Source organism: Myxocyprinus asiaticus, chromosome 37, assembly GCF_019703515.2.
Source record: "Myxocyprinus asiaticus isolate MX2 ecotype Aquarium Trade chromosome 37, UBuf_Myxa_2, whole genome shotgun sequence".
In the NCBI taxonomy this organism is placed as follows: domain Eukaryota; kingdom Metazoa; phylum Chordata; class Actinopteri; order Cypriniformes; family Catostomidae; genus Myxocyprinus; species Myxocyprinus asiaticus.
The window spans coordinates 18,928,695-18,942,946 of NC_059380.1; the positions used below are offsets into that span (position 1 = coordinate 18,928,695).

The following is a 14,252-nucleotide window of genomic DNA, read 5'->3' on the forward strand; positions in this document are numbered from 1 at the left end:
GTCTAGTTCTGTACGCTACACAATCATGGGGAAGACTGCTGACTTGACAGTTGTCCAAAAGACGACCATTGATACGTTGCACAAGGAGGGCAAGATACAAAAGGTCATTGCAAAAGAGGCTGGCTGTTCACAGAACTCTGTGTCCAAGCACATTAATAGAGAGGCGAAGGGAAGGAAAAGATGTGGTAGAAAAAAGTGTACAAGCAATAGGGATAACCGCACCCTGGAGAGGATTGTGAAACAAAACCCATTCAAAAATGTGGGGGAGAACCACTACGCACAGACGTATGCAAGACATGGGTTTCAGCTGTCGCATTCCTTGTGTCAAGCCACTCTTGAACAACAGACAGCATCTGAAGTGTCTCGCCTGGGCTAAAGACAAAAAGGACTGGACTGCTGCTGAGTGGTCCAAAGTTATGTTCTCTGATGAAAGTAAATTTTGCATTTCCTTTGGAAATCAGGGTCCCAGAGTCTGGAGGAAGAGAGGAAAGGCACACAATCCACGTTGCTTGAGGTCCAGTGTAAAGTTTCCACAGTCAGTGATGGTTTGGGGTGCCATGTCATCTGCTGGTGTTGGTCCACTGTGTTTTCTGAGGTCCAAGGTCAACGCAGCTGTATACCAGGAAGTTTTAGAGCACTTCATGCTTCCTGCTGCTGACCAACTTTATGGAGATGCAGATTTCATTTTCCAACAGGACTTGGCACCTGCACACAGTGCCAAAGCAACCAGTATCTGGTTTAAGGACCATGGTATCCCTGTTCTTAATTGGCCAGCAAACTCGCCTGACCTTAACCCCATAGAAAATCTATGGGGTATTGTGAAGAGGAAGATGCGATATGCCAGACCCAACAATGCAGAAGAGCTGAAGGCCACTATCAGAGTAACCTGGGGTCTCATAACACCTGAGCAGTGCCACAGACTGATCGACTCCATGCCACGCCGCATTGCTGCAGTAATTCAGGCAAAAGGAGCCCCAACTAAGTATTGAGTACTGTACATGCTCATACTTTTCATGTTCATACTTTTCAGTTGGCCAAGATTTCTAAAAATCCTTTCTTTGTATTGGTCTTAAGTAATATTCTAATTTTCTGAGATACTGAATTTGGGATTTTCCTTAGTTGTCAGTTGTAATCATCAAAATTAAAAGAAATAAACATTTGAAATATATCAGTCTGTGTGTAATGAATGAATATAATATACAAGTTTCACTTTTTGAATGGAATTAGTGAAATAAATCAACTTTTTGATGATATTCTAATTATATGACCAGCACCTGTATGTCAACCGCCAAGGCGGTCTGCGCTCCCGCTGTATGTCACAACTCGCCCGCTGTCTCCTCCAACGGAGTCAGCAGCACATCAAGTCGCTGCAAGCCACTCACATCCCGGGCAACCTCAACACTTCGGCGGACGTGCCGTCACAACAGGTTACCCTCAAGGGAGAGTGGAGACTCCACCTTCAGGTGGTCCAGCTGATTTGGAGTCGATTCGACAGGCACAGGTGCACCTGTTCGCCTCCCAAGAATCCTCCCCACTGCCCGCTCTGGTATGCCCTGACCGAGGCCTTCCTCGGCATAGACGCGCTGGCACACAGCTGGTCCCCTGGCATTTGCAAATATGCGTTTTCCCCCAGTGAGCCTGCTTGCACAGACCCTGTGCAAGGTCAGGGAGGACGAGGAGAAGGTCGTCCTGGTAAGCACCCTACAGGCCCGCCCAGACGTGGTGCTCGGACCTCACGCTCCTCGCGACAGCTCCCTCCGGGCAAATTCCCCTGAGGAAGGACCTTCTTTCTCAGGGAAGGGGCACCATCCGGCACCCACGCCCAGACCTCTGGAATCTCCATGTCTGGCCCCTGGACGGGACGCGGAAGACCTGAGCTGTCTCCCACCTGCGATGGTAGACACGTTCACTCAGGCTAGGGTTCCCTCTACGAGGCGCCTGTATGCCTTTAAGTGGCGTCTGTTCGCTAAGTGGTGCTCTTCCCATCGGGAAGACCCCCAGAGATGCGCAGTCAGATCAGTGCTTTCCTTCCTGCAAGAGAGGTTGGAAGGGAGGCTGTGCCCTTCCACCTTGAAGGTGTACATTGCTGCCATAGCAGCACACCACGACGCAGTCGACGGTAAGTCCTTAGGGAAGCATGATCTGATCATCAGGTTCCTAAGCGGCACCAGGAGGCTGAATCCCTCCAGGCCGTGCCTCGTTCCCTCATCGGACCTCTGTAGTTCTTCAGGGTCTACAGAGAGCCCCCTTTGAGCTTGCAGTCAGCCGAGCTTAAGGCACTCTCCTTGAAGACTGCCCTCCTGACTGCGCTCACTTCCATCAAGAGGGTAGGTGACCTGCAAGCGTTCTCTGTCAGTGAAACGTGCCTGGAGTTCGGTCCAGGTTACTCTCACGTGATCCTGAGACCCTGACCGGGCTATGCGCCCAAGGTTCCCACCACCCCTTTAGGGACTAGGTGGTGAACCTGCAAGTGCTGCCCCAGGAGGAGGCAGACCCAGCCCTGTCGTCACTGTGTCCGGTGCGTGCTTTACGCATCTATTTGGATCGCACGCAGAGCTTTAGAATCTCTGAGCAGCTCTTTGTCTGCTTTTGGTGCACAGCGGAAAGGAAGTGCTGTCTCCAAGCAGAGGATCGCCCACTGGCTCGTTGACGCCATAACTATGGCATATCTCGCCCAAAACATGCCACCCCGGTAGGGCTACGAGCCCATTCTACCCGTGGTGTAGCGGCTTCTTGGGCCTTGGCCAGGGGTGCCTCTCTAACAGACATTTGAAGAGCAGCGGGCTGGGCAACACCCAACACCTTTGCAAGGTTCTACAACCTCCAGGTGGAACCGGTTTCGTCCCAGGTAGTGGCACGCAACAAGCGGATAAGCCCGGGATAGCCGGCCGGGTGTATCGCTTGCACATAGCGCCTTCCACCTCCTTTTGAGCTGAAGACGTGTGCTGTTAATTCCCAGTAGTGTTCACAAAATTGTTCCCTGGTTGACTTCCTCCGAGCCCTGTGGCAGTCGAGTTTTCGGAGAGACTCGCTGCCGGCCCAGTACACGCGCTAACTAATAGCCCGGTTCTGGGGTAGGTGCTCCGCATGTGGCGGTTCCCTGTAAGGCTAACCCCATGCGATCTATATCTTCCGCTAATTCATTTCCCTGCTGGCAAACTGTGTCTTCCTTGGGCAGAGCCCCTCTGCCCCAGTCTCCATGTTGTAGTAACTCCTCCCCCATTGGGCAGGATCTACCTTGAAGGCTCTCCACATGGTTGGAAAGACCATGTGACGTATTCTTCCACTTAAATATCCCCCCCTCTCTTGGGGCGAGGTGTGGTCTCCGCGGTGTCCTCCCCTTGGGAAGGACACCCCCCGACTAGACCTGGCGGCCCAGTCAGATAATCCCCCTTCTTTTTTAGGGAGTGGAAAAAGAGAAGGGGAAAAGAGGCCACGACTGGGTTAAGCCTGTCTCTATCTTTGGGTAGTCGACTTGTCCCCAAAAAGGGCCGTTCGACACTCATAACTGTGTTGGGGAGGTTACGTGTCGACCTGGTGTGCTGGCTATGAGGCACACAGCAAGTCTACCCACCACACACCGCCAGTTCACGTAACACAGTTCAGCCTTGTGGTGTTTTGTATAGGGACCCCTATTGTCACTACATCGACACCAACGTCGAGTGAGTGACAGATAGGGAACGTCATGGTTACTGGTGTAACCTCCGTTCCCTGATGGAGGGAACGAGACGTTGGTCCCTCCTGCCACAACGCTGAACTACCCGCTGAAATGGCCGGACCTTATATCGGCTCCTCAGCGTAAAACCTGAATGAGTGGTTGCATACCAGCTCCTTTTATACCCGTATGTTCGGGGGAGTGGCATGGAAATACCACTCGCCAATTTTCATTGGCCTTTTATCAAAGACCAGAGGTGTCTCGGGCTCCCAAGAGTGACCCCTAGTGTCACTACATCAACACCAACGTCTCGTTCCCTCCATCAGGGAACGGAGGTTACACCAGTAACCATGACGTTCCCTTAGATGAAGGGAACGAGACATTGTGTCATGCTGAAGCATATGGGAAATCCTTTTCCGACGAACTAGTTGAAACCCTTCTTTTTAATTTTTATTTTATTTTTTTATTTCTCCATATATGCACAAGACACAAACTGACATGACAAGGATTTTCAGATACAAACCAAGGGCAACTGACAGATGCATACTAAAGAAAAGGAAAACAAAGGAATATCGAAAGACGAAAGAAATATATGGAAACAATAAAATAAACTGCATATGGTGACACACTGTTATCGACTGACATTATAAAATACAAACATGGTTCTATTTCAGGGTTTGTGATAGTATGTAGGAATGCAACAGGGAATCAGGTCTGTATATACTGGAAGAAAGGGGACCAAGTCTGATTGAAGGTTTCAGTTTTGGATTTTACAGATGCTATTCGTTTTTCCATATTGCAGTGCGTTGTTAGCAGATTGAGCCAGAGGTTTGTTTAAAGTTTTGTTGAGTAAAATATATATATATATATATATATATATATATATATATGTATGTATATATATATATATATATATATATTTTTGGCTATAGTCAATGCAATGAGTAAAAATGGTTCTAGGTGTTTAGATATGGCTAGTGTAGATAAGTCTCCAAGTAACGCTACTTTGGGACACACTGAGATGCCAAGGTCAAGGATCTCCGATAGCCTGCTCATGACCTCAGACCTGCTGAACTTGTTGGCAGAGCCAAAAAGCATGGAAATAGCCGTAGACATAGTCTGGAGAGTATGTACATTTGTTGTTCTCTATATATCCCATCTGGTAGAGTTTATGAGTTAAATGTGTATACATGTGTTCTATGTATAAGTTTATATTGAATCAATTGAATTTTACTATTACAGGACATGGAGTTTATATTATTGCAGACTGTTTGCCAGTTGATGTTGTGATCTCGGTGATTTTTGAATGGGAACTGCTATTGACTTATCTGCGGATGTTAATAATTTATTTGGTTTTAGGAGGGAAAGTGCTTGGTAAAGAGGAAAGTTACTGTTTTTAATGTTCTTGAACCAGTTTTTTTCTTATTGCTTCTCTTAACTGTATGTATTGAAGGTAAGCCTAGTTTGGAATGTTGTATTTCAGCTGAATATGGCCAAAGGTCATGAACAATCCATCACTGTATAGCTGACACAGGCTGGTTACTCCTCTCTAACTCCATGTTGAAAATGAATAGGTTTATTATTAATTAGAAACATGGGATTGTGCCACAGTGCAGCATAATTTGATGGTTCTAGACTGAAATTTAACAGGTTATGTGTATTCAACCAGGCATTCAGTGTGGTATTAATGGTAATATTATCTTTATAACAAGGATGTATTTTTATAGATTTGCCTATGAATGCAAGAAATGTAATATCTAATTGTTGCATAAGTTTATTTTCTATATCTAGCCAGGGAAAATTTAGGTTGTGGGTCCAGTGATAGATAAAAATGAGTTGTTGTGAAAGACGGAAGGTGTAAAAGTTTGGAGCTCTGAGTCCGCTTCTGCAAGGTGGATAGTTTTATTCTAGGTTTTTGTTCTTCCAGTAAAATTTAATGGTTGCACTATTGAGAGAAGAGAACCATGAGAACGGGGGTGGAGTAACAGGAATCATGGAAAAGAGGTAATTTACTTTTGAAAGTATGTTAATTTTTATGGTAGATATGTGGCCACTTAAGTATAAGGGTAATTTGTTCCATCTGTCAAGGTTGTTTTGTATTTTTTGCAAAAGAAGATCATGATTCAGTTTGAACAGAACGTTTATATTAGGTGAGATATGGATCCCAAGATAATTTGATTTTTTCAACTATACATCTGAAGGGGTAGTTCTTGACCTCAACATCCCAATCTGATTCAATGAAAAGTGCAAATAATAGGGGAGACAATGGGCATCCTTGGCGAGTACCTCTTTTTAAAGGAAATGGCTTTGAGATGATTCCATTGGGTATGACTGAGGCTGCAGGTGCTTTGTAAAGTCTTTTGATCCAGTTGGTGAAATGTGATTTAAAACCAAAATGACAAAGTGCAGAGAAGAGAAAGGACCACTCCACCTTGTTGAATGCCTTTTCTGCATCCAGTGATGCTATTATAAAAGGTGGTTTGTTCTTGGCGGTGGAGTTATTATAAAAAGTAATTAAATTTATTAACCTTCTTGTAATAAATCCAGTTTGGTCAGTATGTATTAAGGTTTTGATTACCGATTCTAATCTTATAGACAATGCTTTACTTATGATTTTTGTATCTACAGTACATTGATTAGCGAGGAATCAGGATGCTGAAGCGGCCCGTTCACCAGTGAAGCGTCAAGTGGTGAGGCGGAGTAAATGTTAGCCGGAACACTGTAGGGGAGTGGAGAGCCTTCTCGTTGCCGTGAAGATCCTGCCCGCTGACTCGTGTATGTCGATGGAGAAGTTGTAGAGGGCTTCTAGATGAGAGAGATGCGTGCAGTCTTGAAGGAAGAAAATTCAGAGGAATGGTGTTTGCGCACCCACTTATATACCGGACAGCTTCACACCTAAAAGGGTGGTCCTTAAACACCATAGCCAAACTTATGATTGGTGTTATTGCAGAAGGGTTTCAACTAGGTCGTCGGAAAAGGATTGCCCATATGCGTCAGCATGACGTAACGTCGAGTGAACTGAATTGTAAGGGAACGGCATTTCTGTTAACAGCGCCTTTAAATGAGCGCATGTTAACTAGAGAGGACTCGAATGGTTTTACCTCATCTGTGCGATGCATGATTAGAATAAAAAAATGTTTTAGTTGTTTTTGATCAACAACTGACTGTAAAGAACAGAAAGGGTAGGCTTTTACAAGAGACAGTATTCAATGACAAATGGGTTGCGTGGATCTTGTCTTGGGCACACATTACATGGAACAACTTTTACTCTCAACACGCTGTGAAAGAATCTCGCTGCTGAACATTTCACGACTAAACTACACAATTACTGGTAAGTGAAATGTAAACATTTACCAGCCAGTTGCAAATATATTCACTTTAGTCACATAGCACAAATGTTGGTTGCAAATGCGAGTGATTTCCTCTCACTGTTGTGGAGGGTTGCGCATTTAGTGAAAGATCGATCTTGGGATTTAAGTATTGATATCAAGATCGTTCAAATGAAGATAGCGATTAATCGGAAAAACAATATTTTTACCCACCCCTAGTTAATGCATTAGTTAACATGAACTAACAATGAACAACACTTATTTACAGCATTTATTAATGTTGGTTAATGTTAATTAATACATACTGTATACTAACACATTTCTTAACATTAAAAAGGTGTATAAGTTAACATTACTTAATACATTAGCTAACGTGAACTAACAGTGAACAACACCCTTTTACAGCATTTATTAATCTTGGTTTACGTTAATTTATAGATATACACCGATCAGCCACAACATTAAAACCACCTGCCTAACATTGTGTAGGTCCTTCTCGTGCTGCCAAAACAGTGCTAACCCCCATATTAGGCAGGTGGTTTTAATGTTATGGCTGATCGGTGTGTATATATATATATATATATATATATATACACACTGATGGCCAAAAGTTTGGAATAATGTACAGATTTTGCTCTTATGGAAAGAAATTGTTACTTTTATTCACCAAAGTGGCATTCAACTGATCACTTCTCACATGCCTTACAGTCTAGCTGATCCCACTAAAGCTCAATGGGGTTAAGATCCATAACACTCTATTTCAATTATCTTTTGTCCAATTTCTGTGTTTCTTTACTCTAACATTTTCTCTTTTTTTTTTTCTGCTTCAAAAGTGTATTTTGCAATTCTTCCCATAAGGCCTGCACCCCTGAGTCTTCTCTTTACTGTTGTACATGAAACTGGTGTTGAGTGGGTAGAATTCAATGAAGCTGTCAGCTGAGGACATGTGAGGCATCCATTTCTCAAACTAGAAACTCTGATGTACTTATCCTCTTTCTGTCCTTGTTAGAGCCATTTGTCCTTTGTCTTTGAAGACTGTAGTGTACACCTTTGTATGAAATCTTCCGTTTTTTTGGCAATTTCAAGCATTGTATAGCCTTCATTCCTCAAAACAATGATTGACTGACGAGTTTCTAGAGAAAGTTGTTTCTTTTTTGTCATTTTTGACCTAATATAGACCTCAAGATATGCCAGTCTATTGTATACTGTGGCAACTCAAAAACAAACACAAAGACAATGTTAAGCTTCATTTAATGAACCAAAAAGCTTTCAGCAGTGTTTGATATAATGGCAATGATTTTCTAGTACCAAATTAGCAATTTAGCATTATTTCTCAAGGATAAAGTGTTGGAGTGATGGCTGCTGGAAATGGGGCCTGTCTAGATTTGATCAAAATTGACTTTTTAAAATAGTGATGGTGCTGTTTTTTACATCAGTAATGTCCTGACTATACTTTGTGATCAGTTGAATGCCACTTTGGTGAATTAAAGTACCAACTGCCTTCCGAAACAACAAAATCTGTACATTATTCCAAACTTTTGGCTGCCAGTGAATATACAGAACTGGATCGCTGACACAACATTAAACTGACTGCAGAAGGTGAAGCCACCGGAAGTGTTGAGGCAGCCACCTTGGTATACCCAAACTCTCATAAAGCATCAATGACTGACAGGCAAAAAAACCCCCGTTTCACAGCCTCTGACCTGCGGATACAACAGTTGCATTTTGCCCTCTAGTGACAATCATGTTTAATTTTTTTTTTGCACATTATGGATAATATTCATTATAAGGGAGAAGATATACACCGTTCGTGATGTCAGAACATTCACCTGCCCTGGTGTTCAGTTTATTAGTGCAGCACAACAATCCCCAAAGGACTGTCCACAAGTTGTAATGTAAGTAGGAAAAGCTGTAATATCTGCTTGTTGAGGGTGACAATACAGCCTTACCTCTGAAAGGGACTTTAAAAAAGTCAGACTGAGATTTCTAAATTACCTTAAATGCCCGGGATTTTCTTGTTTTCATATTGAAGTGCTCTCTGTAGTCATACATGGATACATGTCATAAATATGTGTTCGCTTGCCATTTAAACCTAGCGTATCAGTTTAATTTGAACCAACTTTGCTTTGCATGCCTCCCTCTCTGCGTGCCCGCTGCACGTGTGATGGGGGAGAGAGAGCGCACGCTCTTATTCAAGTGACCGTGAGAACAAGGGACTTTATGATGAAAACATAAAAAAGTAACTGTGAACAAACACTTTGATGTACACAATAAATAAGTCTGAAAATGTCTGTTTGTATCTTACCTCAGTTTCAGTGAACTTGTTTACATTCAGCTGATCTATTCGCCACTGAAGTTTGTTAGAGGCAGACTGTTTGATACAGATATACATAACTATCTTGGGCTTTCAAGAAACAGGAAAAATTCCAGACTTTAAATAAATAATTACATGTGCTGGACGTTTGCGTGGTAGGGATGTACATGCAGATTTCAGAAATAAAATCAGTGATTAAATGACTAATGTTTACTTGCTGAAAAGAGATGATATCCTATTAAGTCAATAGGGACATTGGAATGTTTGGGCATAGCAATATGGCGGCGCAGTGGCTTCACTGTTATGATGTCATGAGCAATCCAGTTCTATATGTCAGTGATTGGGACATCCTACGGTCTCTTCGTCCTACGGACTTCGCGGGAATGCGCAAATGAAGGCCATGAGACATAATGTTATCTTAAACACCTTTTTAATGTTAAGAAATGTATTATTATATTCTTTCGTATAAATTAACATTAATAAACACTGTAAAGAGGTGCTGTTCTTTGTAAGTTCACATTAACTATACAGTATATCTATAAATGAACAAACTAAGATTAATAAATGCTGTAAAAGGGTGTTGCTCATTGTTAGTTAATGTTAGCTAATGCATTAAGTAATATTAACTTATACATCTTTTTAATGTTAAGAAATGTGTTAGTATATTTATTATGTGTTAGTATATTGATTACTAAATGCTGTAAATAAGTGTTTTTCACTGTTAGTTCATGTTAACTAATGTTAATTAAGGCATTATCTAATGTTACCAAATTTTCATTGTTGAGTGAATTATTCTTTAACTGTATTCAAAGTTACAAAGTCATTTGATGAAGTCTTTCTGGGTGTCTCAAAACTACTCAGTGCCATAATTTCCTTAATTATCTCTCACTGCTTTGGCACCAGCAGGAAATAATTGGTTGCTGTAACAAGAGTGCACGCAGAAAATTCCATTACCGACTTCTCAAACAACAGGCCCTCTCAACATGACCTGCTAACCTCATCCAATAGCAGCTCATCATCCACCTCTGCATACATAGTGTATGCTGTTATTCCTGGACAATCTATTTCAATATTGACAAAGTCTCTCTCAACCTCTCGACTTCCCAAGTGGACTGACAGCTCACTACATGCCCCGACGTGATGGTACAATATGTGCTTATTACCTAATGCAATATGGTTGATAATTACATCTTGCTCAGTGATTACCTCATTCTGGGTCTCTTTAAATGATCCCCAGATCACTTATACCCCATACACAGCTCTGACCAAGAAAATCAATCATGTTAATTGCTTTTGGATCATTTGTTTGACTAATCACTGTAAACAACTTTAGGGTTTTCACCTGGGTTTAGGTCAAATTGAAGCCTTGAGTTATTGATTTGGTCTCCATTTGTAAAAATATTTTGGGGGGTCTTTGCTAATGATGCATGGTAAATGTTAATGATGCATGGTGCAAAAATGTCAAAATCATATTTATTTATTTATATTTATTTAAGTTGTGCACCATTCAGAGTTATTGGCCACCCGTTCAGGGCTACGCAGCCCCATAGAACATTTGTTTTAGGTTGTAAACACTGGTTCCCCTAACGTACCCTTAACCTCATAATTTCCATAATCTTTCTGCAACCATGCGGCAACCTCAATAACAGAAGCCATCAATTGATTATTTATTATAATGAATTATAATTATTATATATCATTAAAATCAGCCACAGCACATATTTGAAGATTAATATATCCTTTCTGAAACCCTGCTGTAAGTCAGTGCCACACTGAAAACTAATCCTGTCCCAAACCACACATTTCTGCACAATTCTAGGACATTTTGTAGTGTAAGTAGTGAGAGTAGTATGAAAATTAAAATGCAGAAAAATGCTGTAAAAGACATGTACTTTAAGTACACGGATGATGCACTTTTTCAACTGTCAAAACGGAGTGTGAAATGTTGGACACTTCATGCACTCAGTGCACACGGCTTGTCATACATAGCGAAAGGGGCGGAGTTACCTGGCTGCATTGCTGGTCTGATAAAACAGTTGTAAATTACGAAGAATGTAGCAGCTAGCGAAAATTCAGTGGATATTGTCCCTTACAAATGTGAGTGGAACGCTTTACAATAACCCCAAGCTGAGTACATACGTATGTATGTTATTTAAGATACTAGTGTTGAACTGAGGTTGGCAACACGATAAAGCTAGTGGCAACATATCCCGTGCACTTGAAATGTCACTTCCGTCAACTGTTAAACGGCGGATGCTTCCATATAGTAAACAAGTGTTTCATTTGGGACAATACTACACTTTGAAAATTCATACTCTACATGGCTGAGTGCATAGTATATTTTGTAAGTACATAGTGCATAGTGTTTTGTGTGGGACACAACTTGCCTTGTTTTTCCACAAAATAAATAATCAGCACCACGGTCATTAATATGCAGATATCTAAGGCTAACATTCGATTAATTTCTTACCACTGTACCATACAGTTTAGCGGAGACATCTCTGTTTCTCTTAATTTGTAGTCAATTAACAAAAAACGTATCGGTTAAACTTACACATCATGTTCGTGTTCACATATACTGTATATGTACACTACCGTTCAAAAGTTTGGGGTCACTTGCTGAAATATTTCTCATGATCTTAAAAATCTTTTGATCTGAAGGTGTATGCTTAAATGTTTGAAATTTGTTTTGTAGACATAAATATAATTGTGCCAACATAATAATTTATTTAATTACAAAATGACAATTTTATAAAAATAAAAATAAAAATAAAAGTTTTTGAAATTGATGACTTGGACTGAATAATTAAGAAAAGCAGCCACTAAGTGCCCAGCTTATAGATGGGAGCTCCTTCAGTACTGTTTAAAAATCATCCCAGGGTGATACCTCAAGAAGTTGGTTGAAAAAATGTCAAGAGTACATGTCTGCAAATTCTAGGCAAAGGGTGACTACTTTGAAGATGCTAAAATATAACACAGTTTTGATTTATTTTGGATTTTTTTTAGTCACAACATAATTCCCATATTTCCATTTCTATTATTCCATAGTTGTGATGACTTTACTATTATTCTAAAATGTGAAAAAAAAAGAAAAAAAAAGAATGAGTAAGTGACCCTAAACTTTTGAATGGTAATGTATATGATTTCATAATTTTAAAATCATATATATACACATAAATATGATTTTTATTTGATTAAATGTAATACATTTACTTTCATTTTATGGCTCAAGGTGCAAGAATACATAATTTCCCAGAATGCTTTTATTTTACCCCAAATTCTTCATAATGAAGCCAATCAACATGAAGCAAATGGATCCCATTCTCTTCTAGAAAAGATAGAAAAGATAACTGACTTACCATCAAATTCAGCTTGACCAACTCCAACAATAATGATGGACATGGGAAGCTTGGCTGCCTGATGGCAAAACAACAGCATTTCAATTCTCAATTTAGTATTAACACATTTTAAGGTACAATGACAACAGTTGAATCTTAAGTCTCAGAATGGTAATGCAATTGTGTGTATCCTGTACGCTAAAATAAAAACAACTCAAGTTATATTTCAGCAATGAAAAACTATGTGATTTTGCAATCTATCCATAACACAGACACTAAAAATATTAGAGACTCATTACAAGCAAGACAGGTAACAATAAACAGCAAATGATCGCAAATTCCATATCTGAAAGGGAACGATAAACCATAAAAGCGAAGGCGTTTGTTGATGCGTAAACGTGCATGTCATTGAATCAGAGGAGACAAATATCTCAGGGTGTTCAAGATGAGTCACCTGCAAGATGAGAAAATATTTCCCTCACCATATTTTTAAGAAAAGTTTCATTATTGAGGTCATAGTGAGGCACATTTGGTGAAACTCACATGGATTCTTTGCATTGTCACATTGTCTTTGTCAATGTGATCACACAGTTATTTGGATGTAACAAATTATTATCACTTTTTCAACAGATGTTCCTTCTTTATGAAAAGTTTAAAGACTTGCACGCTGTGTGAGTAATACCATCTTGTTGTGGTTTGGTTTTATTACAAATTCTACAGTTTGCATTGTAATGAAAAAAAAAATTAAAGGAACTTTCCAAATACAAGCTGATTAGCATTATATAACAGTTCCCAACCAGTCCTCGAAACTGATTGGCCAAGTGGCATTGCAAGAGTGCTGATTTGTAGTATAACAATTAGCCTTTTCCCCAGATCTCTGGTATACAAGTTCTGGGATGCTTCACTGTTTGTATCATTCCGCTTGTCTTTGTTCCCGGATTTCCAAATAGTGGAATTTGATTCATTGCTCATTTTGATTTCATTTACTGATTTTCACCATGGTGCAAAAAGAAGAGAATACTGAATATACCCAAATGGAAACTACCATTTACAATGGGGTACACATAGCATCTGCCTAACATTTTCCACATTCATAATTGTCTGTATGTGGTGTGAAATCCTATTGAGCAATATGACTAAACTTTTAGATGTAAGATTAAACTTTACTGAAAGTATAAATATCTTATTGTGAGGCATCTGATTGTAAGAAGCAAAGATGTAAAAGCATAAATAAATAAAAGTGCACACAAAACGATGTTTGATCTGTTTTCGGTGCTGTATTTCCAGTGATGGCAGCTCCAAATATTAATACCATCTCCCCTTTGAGATGTTCTCCAATAAAAACAACTTTCCTATTGTTCCCAGCCGGTTTTGTAGACCAAACTGGAATTTTTCGGTCCAAGAAAATAAAAGCAAATAGACTATTACTGATGGCGAGTGTAAGTTGTCTCCATCTACCACAATCTTAAATGATCAGTGCGCAGCAGAGTTTATGACAGTCGTGTCACGCCTGCATGTCATAAAAGAGAGGCAGGGCACCATGAATAATTGAAGTTGGTTGCCCCATTTGTGCTATCCTCTTCTGACATGATTGACAGGCCAGGTTTGAAGTAATG

General features: G+C 40.4%; 1 protein-coding gene across 3 annotated transcripts in view; it reads right to left on the bottom strand.

The window, feature by feature from the left end:
• The window catches only part of LOC127428236 (copine-5-like), a 209,751-nt gene that overhangs the window by 8,180 nt on the left and 187,319 nt on the right, over nucleotides 1-14,252 (bottom strand). For all 3 annotated transcript variants that reach the window (XM_051676445.1, XM_051676446.1, XM_051676447.1), the window contains one exon: nucleotides 12,658-12,715. In XM_051676445.1, the coding sequence (XP_051532405.1) occupies nucleotides 12,658-12,715 (58 nt within the window). The remainder of the gene's footprint in view (nucleotides 1-12,657; nucleotides 12,716-14,252) is intronic.